The sequence below is a fragment of the Acomys russatus genome, chromosome 12, assembly GCF_903995435.1.
Source record: "Acomys russatus chromosome 12, mAcoRus1.1, whole genome shotgun sequence".
Taxonomy (NCBI): domain Eukaryota; kingdom Metazoa; phylum Chordata; class Mammalia; order Rodentia; family Muridae; genus Acomys; species Acomys russatus.
Genome location: NC_067148.1, coordinates 16,474,921 through 16,495,492, shown reverse-complemented (window position 1 = coordinate 16,495,492; position 20,572 = coordinate 16,474,921). Strand labels below are relative to the sequence as shown.

General features: G+C 41.6%; 1 protein-coding gene across 1 annotated transcript in view; it reads right to left on the bottom strand.

The window, feature by feature from the left end:
* Pard3b (par-3 family cell polarity regulator beta) overlaps nt 1–20,572 on the bottom strand; it is a 979,071-nt gene that overhangs the window by 100,015 nt on the left and 858,484 nt on the right. The window contains exon 21 of the mRNA XM_051153919.1: nt 432–567. Within this exon, the coding sequence (XP_051009876.1) occupies nt 432–567 (136 nt within the window). The remainder of the gene's footprint in view (nt 1–431; nt 568–20,572) is intronic.

Genomic DNA, 20,572 nt, shown 5'->3' with positions numbered 1-20,572 from the left:
CAAACAAGTGGCATCTTTGACAACAGCCCCTTAAATTTTACTTTAATAACCATTTTCTAAAGAAGAGACAACTTGTATTGCAAAGTCTATTAATGCCAGGCCTACTATTTAAGGTCTAAGAGAAGGCACACAAGCATTCCTTGTCTTCTCTAAAGAAGCTGACATCTGCTTGCCCCACACCAGTGAGGTAGCCACCAGGAAGTAAGTGTGAGAGCAGATAGAATGAACAAGCACAGCTGTGTGGTTTCCTTTATATAAACAACTTCTGTGGGAGAAGATGGCTGTGGCCTGGGCAATGTTCATATCTATAAAACTCAAGAAAGCTGAGAGTAACCCGATATGCACAGGACTTTCTTGACCCGGCTGTGTACTTCTGCTCTGAATTATTTTGGTAGAGAGGAATTCATGATTGGAATCAGGCATGGGCTCACCCAGTGGAGGTCATGGTCAGACGGCCGTGATCTTCCCTCTTCGTTTTCATACAAAGGAAAGCCTTCTCTCCGAGCCTGGTAATACTCCTTCCGAAGCTTCTGGATGCGGTCAGCGGTTCCAGCCATGGGACGGCCACTGTAGCACACGAATAGATAGGGTCACATGGTGCATGACATCCTCTTTTACTTTCCCTATTTAAAGGGCCTGTCATCTAAATTTGAAAGATTTGACAATGTAATGTAAACTAGGAAAATGGTGAAATTAGTAATAAAAATGTGCAAAGAAAAGGCATTACACACACACACACACACACACACACACACACACACACACACACACACACACACACACAGAGACAGAGAGAGAGAGAGAGAGAGGGAACTCCGAGGGTCAAAGCATCTGACTAGGGATTAATAAATGCTTTGAGAATTAGAAGGTGAAATAATGTCATGACCTTTTAGAGCAATTAAAAGCCTCACCACTTTCCTTCTTATGATCATATATAAAGTTTTGGTTAAATTTTAATGTGGGTATTTCATTCCTTCAAATGTCATTGCTTATTTGAGATCAAATCCCAGTCATTTGACCTGAAGGTTGTATGTGACAAACGACTGCCTGACATGTGTCAGCATGCCTTTCAGTAAAACTCAAGAACATTTGGAGTATATACGTGTGTGTGTGTGTGTGTGTGTGTGTGTGTTGGTGACAGCAGGCTATAGGTCAATATGTGAGTAAAACTAGACCATAGGTAAGGAAAGAAGGTGAAAGATGTGGCAATAAGTGAAAGCCTTGGGTAGGGGCAGGCGGATGACACCTCAATGTTCTAGTGCGCTCCTTGTCCAAGGGGCATGCCCCTCTGTGTTAGCCACCGAGTCTACCTAAGACTTACAGCTTCCCAGTGCCACTTCGGGCAGCTTGTTCGTTTGAGTTGACTGGTTATGATTATCTTAACAGAATCAGGATTCTGCTTATGCTTCACGAATCAGACCGGGAAGAAAAAGACACAACAGATATACAGGTCTGAGCGCCTTTGAACTTCACTGGCTCATTTAAGGGTTGAGTGCCCAGCTGTGCCAGACCTCGCATTAAGATCGCTGTTAAGATGAACAGCTGATATTCTTGGCCTGGAAGAGTCACATTCTTGGAGGAAGAGGAAAACTAGGGTCCAGGAAGATGGTTGCCACAACAGGGGTCTGCCCAGGGGTTATGGAGCATGGGTGCTTAAATGTTGACAGGGTGAGATCAGGCCATGGAAACTGATGGTGGAAGGCTCCATAGAGGAGGTGACGCTCTAGTTCAATGTTTCTCAACCTGTGGGTCACGACCCTTTAAGGGTCACATACCTGATATCTTTCATATCAGACATTTACATTGGGGTTCACAACGGTAGCCAAGTTACAGTTCTGAAGTAGTAACGGAGTCATTTTATGGCTGGGAGTCACCACAGCACAAGGAACTGGATTAAAGGGTTGTATCATTGGAAGGTTGAGAGCTACTGATCCAGCTCTATGCATTTATAGACATCATAGACACTCAATGGCTTGGCGGGTAAGAGGAGGCAAATTCCAGGTAAGGAAAGCAGAGCAAGCAAATTTTGGGATTCATTTCCCAGGAAGTGCATTTGGGCAGGCAGAGGTCCCAGCTGCCTTTGCTCTGCCCCCTACACATAACAGATGATATATGCTCCCTTCTTCGTGTCAGTTAGTAAGAGTAAATGCTGGTGACCTGAGGCTCGGATAAGAACCACTCTCTGGTTTATGAGTTATGTGGGAGGGACTGTGGAAAGGGGAACAAGTGTAGACTGGACGGGTAGGTACCGGCCCTCATGTGAAGAACCTTGCATGTCAGTAAGGTCCTCACATATTACAGTTGAGCTTTACATATAAGAAGACATCTGCTTTTTAAAAGGTGAGCTATCTAAAAGCAAATTAAAGCATTTGAAAATTAAGCTGGAGAGTTATATAAAAAAAGAAAGTAGTGGATAAACACACTTCTACGACACGGTCTTCTGTTTGATGGCAAGGCAGTAGACGTATGGCCACACGTTGGCTCAGTGGTCCCTTGCTAGCGAGTATGCACTGGCCACGTGGCTTCATGGGTACATCTGAGACGGCAACTGATCAACAACGGATGCTTTTGATGTAGAAAAGACAAACCCAGAGGTGGAACAGATGGCTCAGCAGTTATGAGGACCCAAGTTTGATTCCCAGCACCTATGTCAGGAGGTTCACAGACACCCCTAACTCCAACCCCAGGGACTCTGACACTTCTGGCCTCTTTGGACACCTGCACTCATGTTCACGTACCCTATTCAGACACACATGAACACCCAGAATTGAACAGAAGAATAAATCTAAAAGAAAAATAAGACAAATGCTTGTGTGTGTGGTGGGGGAAGCACAGACCTTTATTTTCTTTCAGGATATATTTTAAATGCCTGAAAATAGTTCTACTCCTCCCCCCGCTTTTTTCAGTTAAAAAAGATGACCCCCCCAAAGACAATAAGGGCCAGCTCTGCTTCCCTGCAGCTCTCGTGGGGGGAGCATCATGCTCAGCTCCTTAGTAAAGCAGGAAGGCTATGGTGGGGTCCCATGCACACGCTTCTGCTGGGTGCGGGGACGTGAGAGCAGCATTCAAACTCACCAGATGAGTTCAATCAACACGGTGCAAACATCGCATACATAATCTATTAGTTTACCCCAAAGAAACTGAAGCATTGAATTCAAGTCGAATGAAGTCATCAGTAATAAAGGAAAACAGAAAAAGGAAAGAAAGGGACTGGTAAGGTGCTGTTTTTAAAGAGGACCAAACTCCACAATATCCTTCTATTTGTAGTGGGGAAAAAATCAGATTCAGACTATAAACTGTTCTTCCATATGCCTATAAATACATAAATTTTAAAAATATGGGTTTGATCAGATTGCCATTCTCAAATAAGACAGTAGGGCAAGAATATAAAAGCAGCTGTTCAGGATTAAAAAAAAAATCCGTGATGGCTGACAGGAGCATGGCTATTTACCTGGAAAAGAAATCTGGGCCCTGTAAAAGCAAGAGGAAAGCCATGGCATGTCTCCATGCAAAACGTGCCGTGTCTTCTCCCAAGTGGGAATATTCTAAGACAGTATTTGGAATACAATGCAAGTCTTTTATCACAACCTGGGACTATCTTTCAATATTTGGTCTTATTTTCTCATTCCTAAGCCTCTTCCTGCCCTTAGTAACAACAATGTGGTTTCCCAAGTGTTTTTATAAGTCAGTGTTAGGACTTACATATTCTGATTCCTGCTTTCAGCTCTTCTCATAGATAATATACACGCTTATCACTAAATTACTAAAATGTTACATATTATAGTGGTGCAGGCATAGCAATCAATTGATTATATTTTGTGTTGTGGTTGTGCACACTTGTTAATGTGATGTTGGATTTACATACACTTTGTAACAATGGTACCAGCTATTATAATAATAACTTACACCATAATATATTGACTTAAACGTTCACTTATACTATCTGTCAGAGTGCAGATCACTAATCAATGGAAGGACCCTAGGTAATCTCAGAATCCTTTTTTAAGCCAGAACTTCAGAAAACTACTAACAAGATATAGGGGTGGACACTTGAATGGACTTTATTTATAGTCCTAGTGTAATGGCTTTGAAAATACCTGAAAACCTGGAAAGAACATTGAAAGATAAGGTTTATTATTCTGCTCATGAAAACGAAGAAGACGGGGCTCATTGGTAACAGGTGACAAAGAAGGTCAGTCTGACTGCAAACATTCCTGCTGACTGGAGCTTTCTGCTTACAATAGACCCCCCCCTTTCCTTCTATCTCGTTTATCTTAGAGACTCGGGCCTCTGGCGAACACCAAACATCATGGACTTTAAGGCTAGCGCACAGGACTTGGCTCCTGAAGGTCCCTAGGTGCCTTCTGGCCTATCTTCTTGTTCTTATGGAATGTAGTAACATGAATTCTGGGAAAACTTCTGCCTGACACATTCAGAAGTGACATCAAGTTCTTATGTAACTCAAAGGATTAGACATTTTCCGTTTGTATCACTACTTTACATCGCTACTTGGAAGGTTAGGTTTTCTATGTTTGTTGTCTACCAGGCAAAGTAGAGTTTGGATCCTCTGTCTGTTTGTTTGCTTGTTTCTGAGCTTGGGCAAGGATGACAGCTATGCATGACCAAACCCAGCTGAATCCAGCCATTCTTACAAAAGCTCTATTTATATGTAGGTGACCAGTAATATAGGTTCTCGGATGGTGAATTAACTGAAGCCATGTATCAAGGCATTTATGTTATTTAAATTTTTTGTCAATTACATAGCCTATGTCTTTAAAGGCAGATATATTTTAAATAGGCCTTCCTTATAGCACTGCTGAGCTGGACAGAGCTTAATGTTGTAATGGGTTTCATTTTCTTTGCAATTATCCCTAGTCATAAGTAACCATCATATGTGAAACCCTTTATACCAAGGCAGCATGTGTGTGTGTGTGTATATATATATGTATATATATGTATTATATATGTATATACATATGTACATATATACACATATATGACTCTAAATGTACTCTTCCTTGCTCATAATTCCCTCAGTAGGAGTACTTTGTAGGAATAAGTATTGGTCTGAGCATGCTGCAGGCTTCTTTCCTTGCTGCTGGTATCTGGAGAGAGTGACCTAGCTTTATGGAGCATCTGTGATGTCCCAGACATAGTATCTGTGCTCATGTCATCCAATTCCAGTCAAATCTGTGAGGATGAAGTTGTTGGCATTTCCCAGACTCCTACACTGAGCCTCAGAGAAGTAGAGAAACACAAGTGCTGAGTGGTGGGGCAGGATTTGTGTGCCTGTAAAACTCTAGCTGTTTCTTCTATATCATGTTGCCTTGGGAGAAAGGCATTAAAATGCAGCAGGCATTTTGGAACAGCAGTTCACAGGCATTTCAATGCAGAGGGAATTTAGCACAGCACGTTTATAGGCATACCTTTTGATATTCTTTTATTTGCACAGATCTTTGCTATAAAAATAGAAATAGAAGTAGCTAAAGTAATAGCAATACAAGCAATGAAGTCTGTGTTCATTAAAGGAACGGTGTTGGAGCAATTGCAGACCGACATTTCTGGGCAATTAATATTATATCACTAACAGGCTTATGTGGGAAACTGGTGTAAAACCGAATGGGGTGTTGAAGAAAATCAACATATGACTAAGATCCCACATGAAAGACAAAGACTGTGGATGAGAACCAGGTTGGAGAGACAGCCAGTGCTGCCTGCAGCAGGACGCATTCTATCTATGTGGACTTTTAGTTTGCTAACTATACTTGAAATTCCACAAAGGATTCTAAAAAACAAAGCAAATCAACAAAACAAACAAACAAACAAACCAACAAACCACAAAAAACCGAACCATGCAGCTGAAGGCCGATTATTATTAACATGATTATTATCTTTTGTTGGTGACAAATTCATGCACAATAAAAATTCTGAGAAATTCTTATGTATTGAGATTCATCAATTAAAAAACATTTAGATTTATATACCCTCTAAACATGACAGCATTTATACATGTCCTATATTGATTTAATATTCCATGATGAAAATCCATAATTCAGAAGACACTTAATAACAAATACTTAATTTTAAGAGGGTTTAATTCTATAGAATTTTCCCAATTACACTTTGTCTGAAGAATATTTGATATAAACATGGACTGAAAATTGTGATTATCTAACTCCGCCCTTCCCAAAGAGTATCTATTCTTGCATTGGCATTAGATATTTTGATTTGGCATCCAGTGACACTTTGGGACCCCAACTGACTATCCCTGGAGATAGCACTTTGGGGTTCTTGTTTCTGATTTCTTCTCAAATTTGTCCTCATTATCTACACTGATTTAACCGTCCTCACAGGAGTAAAGATATTCTAAAGAGATGCTTGTGCCCTTCCCTTTGGCTATCAAATTATTAAAACAACGGACCTTAAGAAATTGGAATTTTCCCAGGAGTATTATTCTGGTAGAATGGTAAGAGAGAGAGAGAGAGAGAGAGAGAGAGAGAGAGAGAGCCCTAATGTCAGTCAGAGTGGGACCTTGTCTTGGGAACAGATTTCACATTTATCTGACAACTTGTCAGATCACCTTGCAGGAGAGACTGGATGAAAGTCTATGATGATGGGTAAGAGCACACCTACACCAGGATTTCTTAGTGATGTGTGCTTCTTGCCTTCTGTGTAAGTCTGAATCTCATGCCCAGGGACTGTAAGACAGGCTTGGGGAGGACTGGACCTCTTTGTTCCTTTTCCCAACTGGCTATAACGAATAAATCTTGTTTTTCTTCTGGCTTTTCAGAATTATTTGTCTCATTAATTGGCCTATTGAGGATGGTTGGCTGAGCCTATCTCGTTAAAGATGCCAGGACCCAGGCTCTGATTCTAATAGCTTTGGTGAAACGATAATCTCCATCTTCACTGAGTTTTGCCAATAGTTTTCCCCAAAATAATAAGAGTTTGCCTCGATCATACGGAAATTTGATCTCTACTAGACTGAAGTTAGCTTTGTAATCAAAGCAAATACTCTGAAATCAAGACCCTGTTGCTAAATATGACTGCTTTTTAAATTTCTTGATTAAGACAATGGACTTAGTGAAAAGACAAACAAAGCCCGGGTTTGGTGGGCTATGACTTTAATATTAGCATTCAGAGGCAGAGGTAGGAAGATCTCTGAGTTAAAGGCCAACTTGGTCTACAGGGTGAGTTTCAGGACAGCCAAGGAAACACAGAGAAATCCTGTCTGAAAACACGGTGTGGGGGTGGGGCAAACAATATTAGTAATAGACAATTCATTTTTTTCTATGTGAATCCCATTTTTCTCCAAGGACTACTTCCTTTAGTTGTGCCAGGTGATGCACCTCACAGGAAGTCAGGAGTCAGGATTTATGCTTCTTAAGGTAGAAATATCACGTAACAAATTGGTGGTAGAACTTTGGGAAAGTATCTTAGGCTCTATAGTAATATGCCCCTCTGAAAAGTGTGCATCCGTCTGTGTTTCTAATGCGGCTCTAGCCTACAGTTTATGCCAGGATGCAGGGGGGGCGTACTCGACAATATGCTTCAGAAGAATTGATATTCAAGTGGGAGTCATAAGAAAGAGAAACATCTACACAAGACATGATGCTGTATTAGCTCAGCCTGGATCCTGGTCCTTCCCTGAGCTGGGCTGGTGGTATTTGACCCAGATGCAGAAATGTGGCAACATGCCTTGGCTCACTGGGCTCCTGACTTTACCATGGCAACGTGAGCCAGCCCTTTCATCTTCCTCAACAGGCTTCCTGCTCCCAGCACCTGCTTCCTTTGAGATCCTTGTCTTGGTACTTCCAACCAAACTAGATGAATTGGACCCCTGATGGCTACAGCTTGAAAATTTGCCTTGGAAATTGCAACCCTGGATTGGACCTTGACCTCAGTGAATCAAGTCAGAGTGGCGGAGCACAAAGAAATGGAAGGCCCCTTTCCTCAACACTTTTTTAAAAATTGTTATTTAATTAATTTATTCAGATTACATCTCAATCATTATCCCATCCCTTGTATCCTCCCATTCCTCCCTCCCTCCCTCCCTCCCTCCCTCTTTCACTTTATTCCCCTCCCCTATGTCTGTGACCGAGGGGGACCTCCTCCCCCTGTATATGATCATAGGCTGTCAGGCCTCATCTTGGTAGCTTGCCACTTTTGATTGGGTAATGTTAAGTGCTTCTGCTTACACTGTGATCACAGCTGCCTTGAATGTAAATGTATTGATTCGCAAAGGACAACTTTTTCCTGTTGTGACTGAGATTTGTCACCAGATCCTTGTCAGGTCTTCAGATAAAAGGTGTGATTCTACCTTGCTCCTCATCACCTGAGACAACGCAGGGATGCTCTCTAACTAAGGTCAGAACATCCTGATTTCTCTATCTCCGGAAGAAACTGAAACTCCTCAGAGTGGCGCTGGCAGTGAGGCTTACGACTCAACAACAACATGAATCATTCCCACAGCTTCCACTCACCTTTACAAGCCCGTGACAGGTGATCACACTATTCTCAGACTACACAATGACCTGCTGGCTGTATTCAGATTTCTAAGGCCATTTTCTTGTCATAAAATATCTACTGAATTACTCATAGCTGAATACTATTAAGGCATATTTCCTCTAATACACATCGTAAAGTATTTGCAATCCTAAGTAATTTACATATATACTAGACCTTCCAAAGTCTTATATATAAATACATATGATCTATATTGTTTCAAGGCCTTTTGCCAATTTTATAAACGATATGAAGTACATGGGGATCATAGAAAGCTCTGCTAAGTGATTTATATGGTAATGTTTACTTTTAAAAAAAAAGAACTATTTTAAAATATAGTTGAAAAATTTACCCAGAATGGTAGCAAAACTACCCTTTCACGTCTTCTCTAGGTTTTTTCCTAAGAAGCATACACAGATGCAAAGAAAAGCAGATGTGGATCAACGTGCAGCTGTGTCTTCTGTTTAAGACGATAAAGGAACCGTGCCCCACATTGCAGCCCACGTAGACACTGCTGCTCTTACGCGCCTTACATCAGAACTGCATCTCACTGATATATTTAATTTATCAGAGCGTAGGCAAAAACAGAGGCTTGGGCCATTTTAAGAGCGATAGGTTCCCTTTAAACCTCCCATCTGCGGACACATCCCTGGACACGAGCTAAGTTAGTTTCCTTGAGCTGGTGTCCGTTCCTAACAGCCCTTTATTGTTTGTGTTCTATGCTGTCATTTACAGGGTTCCAGTGTTTGGAATGGTATTATGTATCCAACATGGTCGTGTAGATGCAAGGCAATGGCTGTGGCTGCTGCTCGGGCAGGGGAGAACCCATGTGCCGCAAAGCTAAAGGTGACAAAGTCCAGTGGGATTAGTGAGAGGGCAGAGGTAGGAACCAACACAGCACTCTCCTGTAGTGTCTTTCAGGCTAGGTTTGAATACATATAGATCTTATACCATGCAATGACTTTGAACACTAACTTTAAGACTTATCTCCCCTTGAAACCCAAAAAGTTTGGTTGAAAGAGTTTATGATCCAAAATAAAATGAACAAAATATAGATAAAAAGGTACATGGATGAAACCTGCCAAGTGCATGTCCTGCAAGCTCACATTCATTTACTTGAACTGAGCAAAGGACAAGGCAAGGAAAAAGGCAGTTTTGCCGTGTGTGATTCTTGAGCAAATTAATAGTAATATGCACACACACACACACACACACCCCTCCCAAAGAGCTTCTCACCAACAGCTATAGGAACTGAAAGGTAAAATTATTACCTTCTAGGCTTAAATCAAACACAGCTTGCGTCGTAAGAATACATATCTGATATTTAGATGTGGATTAAGTTTTCAGGGTCACTCTGGGAAAACAAGCCTTTGTGGGCTGCAGGCCACGAAACCTTGGGAATTTCCCAGGCCTCCATGAAATCCTCTCTTCCTCACAAGAAAAAACAGAGAGGGCCTCTCCTCCCAGGGGACCATGGGGTGCCATCACCCCCACTGATTCTCAACAGCTGGACATCCAGACCTTCCCCTTTGAATAACAAGGAAGTAAAGCCCTAACAGATGACGCAACCTCAAGGAAAGGTAAAGGAATTCCAAGGCTTCAGTGCACGGATGGTAGCTTTGTAATTGAGAGGACGGTCTGCAGAACGCACACATGCCAGACAGTTAAAATGTAATTTCTTACACAGCGAACCCTGTCTCCCACCTTCTCCTTCAATACAAGAGTTTAGGAAAATAATAAAAGCGGCAAGGCAAAACATACTAAAAAAAAGTTTCTCAGTGGAAAGAACCTAAAAATTATGGTTTAGATCTACTCCAGATGTTGGGAATCAATGTATTTTATACATACATACATACATACATACATACATACATACATACACATGTAACTTAGTCCTGACCTTAGTGTCTGTTAAGAGCACATATAACACACTATGTAGCCACACAGAAGTGATGCTTGGACCACAGCTATGTGACCACGGGGAAGATCTTAATGAATATATATGGTGTTGAATCTCACAATCCGATAGACAGGTAATTCCACTTGCAGTATAATGATATGATTACTGTTAAAACAAGTAGGTCAGCCAGACTAAGAACTTACTAATAACGTGTTCTGAGAAGATCTACATTGATTTAATTTCTTGTACACCTTAATGTATGAATACTACTATCTTCTGCGGTGCTAAGTATGCTTAGAACAGCCATCCAATCAAAATAGACTCTTCACTCCAGAGAGTTACATAAAAGGGAAGATCTACTTACATCCCAAAAGATGCTGGGTCCTAGAATATCCCATAATTCTCATTTTTTTTTCAGGATGGAAGGTACACTTGGGTATATTGGTACTCTCTGCTGACCTCCTGACCTCAGTGATTAGGGGACTGTGGAAAGTCAGTACTGTCATGACTATCCTTATAGATCATTTTGTTTGTTAAAAGATGTTCAGATTCTTACAAGTCCTTGCTAAAGAAATGCCAACCTCCTTTTCATCTTGGAATGGAAAACAGTAACTAGACATCAAACTTGGACCCTTGGCTGCCTTTCTGGGATCCCTCCAGTGACTGACTGTTTTATGACCTGAACATTCACTTGAATTTTACTTTTTCTCCAGTAGGGCCATTTCCCTGTCTCTGGGTGTGGGGAAAGGGAAAGAGTAAGATCGAGATCTAACCCTCAGGGACTTCACAGTCCAGTGGGGGAGATAAAATAAATAACTATTTATTTATTAGTAGGTGACATAAATGTGCGTGTGGCAGTTATCATGAGGAAGTGTCATGGCGTGTAATGAAATCCCCGGGCAGCTCCTCAGATGAGGTGGTAACTCCACCTGGGGAGGTCAGGCCTGGTGGAGAGAAGGAGGCATGGGCATGGCCAGGAGGCTAGACATGGAAGGGGAGGAAATGGACCACGCTACAGGGAGCTACAGGGAAGGGAACAATGCTGGCATGGTAGAGCAGGAGTGTATGGGGAGCAATGGGAAATTAAGAATTTGAACCACTCTTACTCTTCTGAGTGGGACAGTGGAACTTCCAAATAGGATAACAACAGCATCCTTGGATTTTGATCCAAGGTCATCCTGGAAGAGCTGACCTGTGAGGTGAACCCTTGACCTCTATGGGATTTTCTTGCATTTTTTGATCTCTCTCTCTCTCTCTCTCTCTCTCTCTCTCTCTCTCCTCCTCTCTCTCTCTCTCTCTCTCTCTCTCTCTCTCTCTCTCTCTCTCTCTGTGTGTGTGTGTGTGTGTGTGTGTGTGTACAAGTCAAGTTGACAATGGGCTGCATCATTGGCAACACTCAGTTTCTAGTCCCATCTTCCAAATTATTGGAGGCTGAAGCTGAAGATTGAGGCAATGAGAAGGGCACTGAAACTTTCAAGATTTTTTTTTTTTTTAATAACCAGAGCTCTTGTTTATCTGACATGAACTGGTGATTATGTATAACACACACGACACATCATTAATACAGTGACAAATTTCCCATTAGGGGAAAGGTACTGGCTGCCAAATCATGGGTCAGAAAGTTAAAGCAACATAAAACAAAACAAATGAAACCAATCAGTTAGGGATTGACAAAGACTTTTCTTTTCCATGGCGTTTTAAGAGAAAACAGTCACAGGATATTAATTAACAAATAGCCACTGCCCTATTCAGGGGAGGCATTGGTGGTGCTACAGCTCAGCCATGGAGGAGTGTGCAGCTGTCACTTAGATATGAAAAGCGAATGAGTCAGCAAATATCAAAGAAGGAGGAAAATTAGGCACTATGCTGCCAACAATGGAATTCAATAAATAAGTCACAGTGAAATGAATAAAAGCCATGCCTTCCTCAGTTTTTAATAGCCTGTCCATACTGTGAGAGTAGCCAGTTTGCCCATAAGCACAATGTCAGGTACGGCCTTTGTCATCCACGTGAGGGGAGCATGGAGGGATGTGTGTGTGTGTGTGTGTGTGTGTGTGTGTGTGTGTGTGTGTGTGTGTGTGTGTATGACTATATATCCAAATAACAATGCTTTTGTACTTTATTTATATCACTGAGCAAAGCAGCTCTCCAAGCAACACTGTACTTCTTCTCCAGCTAGTTCCATCAGTTTTATTAACCATTGCCTTTTTGTCAGCTCTCAATTATCTGTAGAAATGGATGGTTAGGACAGGTATGAAAAAAAAAATAAACACAAAAGACGATTTTTTTTAAAAAAAAATCTCATTTAAAATAGCAATATTATTTTCTCTCCCAACAAGTGTTTTTCCCAGAGTTATAAATAATATCCCAATTAATTGACTTAAAGTTCACATTCTTTCCCACGGACCAGCCCCTTGTTTGGTAAAGTTAATAATGAGGTAGGGAAAAGGCCAGAAGGCAGTCCGGGAGAGGAAGAAGAAGGAGCACAAAGATGCAGATGATGAAAACTGGATGCGGGCAGTTGGGAGTTAATGACCAAGGAAACATTTCCCTCACAGAGCCACTGTCTTACCAGAACAGAGGAAGGAGACTTTTCAGAGGAGAAAGGACCAGGTATTAATTTTCTGAGTGGACACATGTTAAAGAGCTCGCAAGTGCACACATATCCACAAGGAACTTTTAGGGGACCATGTCTGTTTTACAGTTTGCTGTGGCTTTTATTGTTAACTAATCCAAAACAACCAATGCCATTAACTCATTATTGTTGGGGACTATTCGCGCTGAAGTGCAAACAGGAAGGCCATGTTGGATGGCTCTGCATTGTTCTGTGGACTGAATATTAGCATATGGGGGAAGTAACGCGCTTTATTAGAGACTTCCCAGTCTACAATGAATTCATCTCTTATCCAAGAATAAATAAACCGGTTGCCTCCTAGCTCAAATTCTCTTCGAATTCCACATAAAATCTAAGCCACCAGGCTTAAATTGGATCACTGTGTTATTTCTTTATATATTACCTGGCTTACTTTAAAAGTTGAATACTTATTGTATATCTAAGAGAGTTCTTAAATTTATAACCTGCCCTCTCCCCCCCCCCCAAAAAGGAATCATTTCCTCTTCTTCAGAACAGCTTTTTAATACCACATCCAAAATATCTAGGGAATTGGAGGGAGAAAAGGGAGGGGTGGGAGAGGGGCTAAAGAAAGGGAGCTAATGGTCAAAATGCATCCTTATAATAAAATGAGCTTCCTAATGGATGCTCACTACAGGAATAACATTAATTCAGTATTAGGACTTTCACTGGAAAAAATATGAATGCAATTTATCTTTTTAACTGTCAGCTGCATTTCTAAAGCTCTGAAGTCTTAGCTTCCAGGGCCCTTTTGTCTTTCTGCCATGGCAGGGATATCTTGGACAGCTGTAAGAGCTTTCTAAGCTATCTTTCTCAAAATCCATTAGCTAATTCAAGGAACCTAATTAGAGCTGCCATTTTGATGGAGCGTACTGAATACTCAGTACAAACTAGTAACACCATCAATGTTTATTAGAAAATCACAAAGCCCAAAGTGCTCCATTCCCTATGAATATTAATGGGAATACAGCAAACAAAATATTTATTAAAACACGTGCTTAATACCATCAAGGTTTACGGACAGACACCAAAAAGGGAGAGGGAAGCACTCACTTGAATGGGAAGGCCCTTGCCTGTGGACACACAATGGACTGAGATTTAGACTTAGGCAGCACATAATTATTATGTGTACACCCTCCCCACTTGTCTCCCTGGGTTTTGCACCCTGGGATTCAGTAGCTCACAGCTGGGAGGACAGATGTAAGGCTGAAGGAGGAGGTGGAGGCAGCCTTAAAAAAAAAAAAAAAAAAAAAAAAAAAAAAGGAAAATAAAACCCCAAACAAGTGCCTAGTGCCACACATCCTTGTCAGTGGAGAAATAAGCCTTGCTCCTCTATAAAACCAACACTGATGAGAGTGCTTTCTAACCTCATCCATATGATGGTGTTGTCCAGGCAGCTGTTATCTCCTGTTTCTGCCCACAGACGTGGGAAGGTGGGAGTGCCTGAAGCTGTCAGACTCTTGTTCTGTTGCTATGCCAATGGAGCATCTTCCAGTAGCCTGGACGGCTTAGGTACTGACCCACGCTATCCTGCAAAGTCTCTTAGAAGCAACAACGCTCTTTGGGCAAGGCTTCTGTCAGAGAGACCCAATCCTCTCTCAAGATATTGCTTCTCTTTTTTTTCCTCCTCCTTTGACCAGACTTCCTAAGAGCAATCGTCTGTTGTGCCCTTTTGTCTTCTGTCATCTCACCCTTATCATCTTGACTGGCGGCAAGCTGCTTGTACCTTTACAACTGCTTAAACTGCCCTTCAACCCCTCACTGACCTCTGCAGGCTGGATTTTAAAAGCAAATCCTTCTTCAAAGTCTCTTCTATCTTTATTTCTCTGGTCTCTGAACCCAGGCTTTCTGCAGGTAGGGGCTGGAGTCAGCTGGCCCCACGTGCCATGGTTAAGATTTCTGAATCTCACTTGAAGGGAAATGTGCTCACCACAGATTTTTAAGGCAGGAAGTGACATGGTTGAAATGAAAACTTTAGGTCACAATTCTAGCTTTTCGTTGAAGGGCAAAACGAAAAGGTTGTTGGCATTTAACAAGGAAGCCCTTTCTCACCGAATTAGGTGCGTGATGGAGAAGCTGGTAGATGGGCCAAGTGGGAGCCATGGTGACGAAGAGAAGTAGACAGGTTCAGATGCATTTGACTCCAAGCACAGCATTTGTTCCTGGCCCATTCCTGGTAGAGAGTCCTTTCCATTCTGCTGTGGAATTCTTACAGTACTTGGCCTGCGCATATATTATGGCCCTTTCCCTCCTTCTGTGGTATTGTAATCATTCTCCTGTTTTATATATTTTTAATCTTCACCTACCCCTCGGGAGTCGGCAAGGGTTGCAAGGTGTTTAATCATTCTTGTATCTTCTATAAAATCTTGGCGCAGAGTCCCTACCTGAGATACCTCTAAGTCATAAGGGTTTGTGGGAGTTGAAAACAAGAGAGCCATTTATGACAGTGCGCAGTGAGTGACTTTAAAGTAGGAAGGAAAGGGGTAGAATTGCCCTTGGTTTTAAGGATGAGGGAGACTAGGTACTGTGGCTGGGGGAGCGGGGAGTATATGTGGGAGAAACAGAAGGCTGCAGCTCCTCAACAGCGCTTTCAGGAGCAGCCTGGAGAGTGTCCTTTTCTTACCATATTTCATCCCCACGTGCATAAGTGGAACACTACCGTGTATACCCTCAACAGCATACTACAAGTCACTCAGCCATTTCCATAGCTTACATAGATAGTTTACTGTTTAAAGAAAGTTCCCTACATTTTTTTGAAGTTCTCTCTGCTGTGACATGTTCTTGTGGCCTCCTGTCTTCGGGCAGCAATTGCTGCAACATTTTTGGTGTCATCAGCTCCCATGAGAACTGTCTAGGCAAGCAGTAATGTGCTCCACTTATTAATACTTGTGGAATATGTGTGTGTGTGTGTGTGTGTGTGTGTGTGCTGAAATGATGTTATTGCAAACCTTTTCTGTGCTATTTCATACTAAATATAGCATGCACAGGCCTCGATGAAACTGTCTGGAAACTGTGAGATTGTCCAAGCTCACGGATACAGAGAAGGCAAGCTAGCAGCCACTGGCTGACCTTTATCCTGGAGTTAAATTTAGCCCCTCATCCTCATTAGGATCTCACTGTCAAATAGTACTCTACCCTGATTAATAAATTTGTCTAATAAGCATATCACTTCCTAGCACTCTGCAGAGGTAGTTGAAAGCTCAGGCAGTGTTGGGAAGAATTGCTGGTTGGAAATGGTACACTCCATATCCAGGGAAAGCAGAAGCAACCTCTCTTGTTTAGTCAGGTCCACCTCTGAGTGAAAGGGTGGATTACGATATTAAGGAGGGGACATGCCTGTCACCTCCGAAGTCAGTTCAGACGAAGTATTGGAAACCCACCTACTAGATGCTCCGAGTTGGTTTAAAATCCAAAAACCCACACTTTGAAGTACTTTGATTACTATTTTAAGGAGAATTGGGTAGGCAAACAGGCTTAAGGTCGGTGGAGGAAAGACTCAAAGATAGACGTTCAGAGCAATCGGGAAGCTACTGCTACCCACTCAACGCTGCTGGGATAAAGTGAAGAACCTTAACCTTAGCTCAAGGCTTTGGCTGTTACTATGAGACAGAGGATGCTGGGTGTCTGCGGCAGCAAGACGTCCAACCACTTGTGGGCTAGCCCGCTGTAGACTGGTTATGGAAGCAGGAGAGAGCCGCAGAGCATGTGGATCCAGAAGCCGCGGGGAGGGCTGGGGGCAGGGAGATGGGCTTCCTAAACAGCATCTCTTTCTGATGCTATCCAGTTCCTGCCTCTTCCTACCCTGCAAGCACTCCCCTGCCTCAGCCGTGGCGATTCGGGGGCCAAGCTGGGTGTTGTTTACCGTCCTGTAATGTTCCGTGCTGAAGTCTTAGGGACCATAAAATTGAAGTCTGTCCCCTTTGCTTCCCTAGACACAAGAATAGGAAAGAAGCCGAAAATCACGTGATTTCATTTCTGTTGCTGTTGTTTTCACAGAACAAGGGTCCCCAGACAAGGAGAGACATCTGTTTACCTCCACAGTAGGTTTTTCTGTTTGCTTGCTGTAGCCATTTTACTGCTTTTGTTATCCCGGGGCCTCCAAATCTTCACAGGAGACACTTAGACGTATCCCACAACTGTACACTTCAGGGCAACGGAACATTAAAAGAGGATTTGTACAGTTGAGGTATGGCTCAAATTTTGTAGGAGACAGCCACTAGAATGGCAAAGGGAGAGAAGCTATAAAAATTTAACAGTCATGCTTCTACACACATCCTCTGCTCTGAACCAAAGAGAATATTCACAGAGTTGCTATAAAATACACAAGTCAGATTCAGAGTTGGCCCGCTTATCCACCCCTAAGACATCTGAGATGACTAATTGCGCAATAACCCGAAGCACAGTCCTTCTTGTACACAAAGGGTATCGTAGCTTAAGTACAGACGCAAACGTTTGCGGAGATCGCGACCAAGACCTACATCAGGGTCCATGCGAAAGCTTGAAACCCGGCAACTGGAACAATACAGAGCCAGATGTGCAGTTACTGAATTTTCTTTAAAGTACATCTTCACATAGAACCAACTTGGAATCCACCCATAAATATAAAGAGATATGTGAAAACACCATTGCCACAAATAACAGATGTTTTCATTACACTACCAGCACACACCCAAGGTAAAAAAAAAAAAAAAAAAAAAAAACAAATTTAATATACTTAGGCCAAACAAACAAAGCGAAACCCAAGAAAAGACAAGAAACATGATTAGAAGTTGAGCCTTCCAACAGGTGAAATTACTGTTAGTGAATGAAATAAATTATCCCTCCCCATGACTCCTGGGAAAACCAGATGGGTCACGTAAGAACTAACACTTTGTTTTCAAAGTTCTTAACGCATTGTATCTTGTGTAAACAGATAGCTATGAAATTCATTCACAGTTAAAATGAGAAAAGAAAAACAAAGAAGAGAACCACAGGAAGGTTATCAGGGTCAGGGGCATGCTGTGTCTAGAAGGGACTTTCAGACTGAGAGAGGACCCATAGACAGCGCATCAGAACTTTCCATCCCCCATCCACAGCCACTATTTAAGGTTTCAAAGGGTAGCAGAGACTCACGCATTGAGGATACTGATTGAAAACAAATGGAGTGAGAAGCCCACTTAACATGGTGGTTCTTTTAGAGGAAAAAAGTTAAAAAGAGAACTTCACCATTCTAGCTATGTATTTGGTTAGGAAAAAATGTGTTAAATTAAGTCGTTTTGCAGTCTAAATGAACCAACTTGAGATCTGCCTTGGTGTGCTGGTGGCTCACCCTACACGCACTCCAATGACACACGGCCTGGCTGAGGGAGATAGCTCCTTCCACTGCTTGGCTGTTAGTTTAAATCCAGTCCATGGACACTAAACCTTTCAAAGACAAAGAGCTACATTAATTTAGTAATTCTGGAGTGTTTAATACATCTGCCACTGTCTGGTGGTTTGCTTCATTTTCAGCCACTTGACAGCTACTATGATCACAACTTTCAGAGAGTCTATTTCCCCGTGTAAAATTAACAGCAATAAAGCAAGCTAAATGGAATATGACCAAATCACAGAGCCCTCAGACCGTGGGGCTTCAAAGAATCCTAGACGTGCAGTGGCAAGGGCTTGTGTTCCAAGCATAAACGCGAGCGCCGCCCGGAATCAGAGCCTTCGTTGACTAGCAAGACAGATGTCATGGGTACTCATTTGCAGATGTCAACAGAGTCGCCACCAACGAGGAGCAGGCTTGTGCAGTCAACACGCCCCCACCCAAAGCAAGGAACTTTTCTCTCCCTTTACATGGAAGACATTTGTACCAAATATAGTCCGTTCTCCTTGATAATTTTTCTTTTCTAATGGCTTTCTCCTCCCTGTGTGTATTTTCAAGGGGGAAGAAAAGCAAAGGGCAGCAAAAGCAGCCTTAAGTGCTTGGCAAATGATCTTCCTGAATCTGGACCTCATAAATCCTGTAAAATGTTATATTTCAACAATAGGCTGGAAAAGCTTTTCTCTGCAATGATGAAGCCTGGCTTCAAAATTTATGGTTTCATTTCAGAAATGGACTATAAAAAGAGACTGACTTAGCTGTCTATCAACTAAGCCTGACAATAGCAAATAAGGTGTGAGCTTTCAATGTCAAATAGATATTTAATATTAAAATTCTCAGATTAAACATTGCAAAGGGGTCTCCTGTGCATCACATGCTGATGAGAATAGTGATAGATGGAGGTTGGGTTGTCATAGCAATGTCCAGACCCTGAAGTGACATTTCTCTCAGTATCTACTGCAAGGGTATTATTTATTTTAATACTCTGTTCAGAAGGATGCTATTCTATTGGCAGGAAGGGTGAGTCAATTAAACAAGATCTAAGCAGATATGGTGTGGTGCAGCACACAAAAGGCCCAGGTGTACCATCATTCATTCTTTTTGTCAAGAGGGTTATGAAAACCCACATCTAAATGTGTCTTGATAAATACACATAGATCTGTTGAAGGGGAAAAAATAAGTTTATTCCAAAAAAAAAAAAACATTATTCCTGATAAAGGACTACTGAGGCCGAATAAAGCCCCCCAGTGGTAACTATGAAAGGTATGAGTTCCTATAATAATTCTTAACCTCACTGCTAAATTAAGCGACATGGTACCACTATTGACCAATCAAATTGGTGAAGTTTTAAAGGACTGAAATGGATAATACTCAAGTTATCAGAAATGAGGTGACATGAGTACTCTTTTCTATCGCTCATTGAAACATTTTTCCCTTTGGTGTTCTTTAGAAAATTATTATTAGCAGTATGTTTCAAGCTGTGTGGCAAAAGGTTCTAAATCTGTGCCTGTCAGAGAGTAACTTAAAACATGGAAAACTTGAAACTCTGTAGGTGTCAAATAATAAGGTAGAATTTACAAATATTACAGTATAGGTATAAAAATGTTTTATACAATATTTTGAGAATTTCAAAACATTAGCACATATAATGGCAACAAAAGCAAGAGGGTAAAATTAAATAGATGTAATCACTACATGAATTAGTACACGAAAGAGTCATCCTATCCCAGACACATACACACACACATACATACAACTGATATATTTTTATATGCAGTGAAACACATGAGAAAAATAACACAAGCTCAACAAAAATATTATAAAATGTTAGTATTTGACAACTCATGAAATAATTATTGATCTCTATTTTCTTTATGCTTTAATTTTTGTTTATTAAATTTGCTTTCAACTGCACAGAAAAAAAAAAAACGAGAAAAAAAAAGTATAATGAGAGGGACATGGCAGTCTAAGAGGCCTGTGATCTTGGCTTCTGGTACATTGAGGCAGGAGGATTATTAGTTCATGTTCAGCATGGGCTACATAGCAAGCCTTTGCCAAAAACAAAAAACAAAAAACAAAAACAAAAACAAAAAGCCCACCAAAACAAAAATCAGACCCCCCCAAAACCAAAACCCAAAACAAAAAAAAAAAAAACCCAAATGCCAAAACCAAACCAAACCGAAACTCCCCC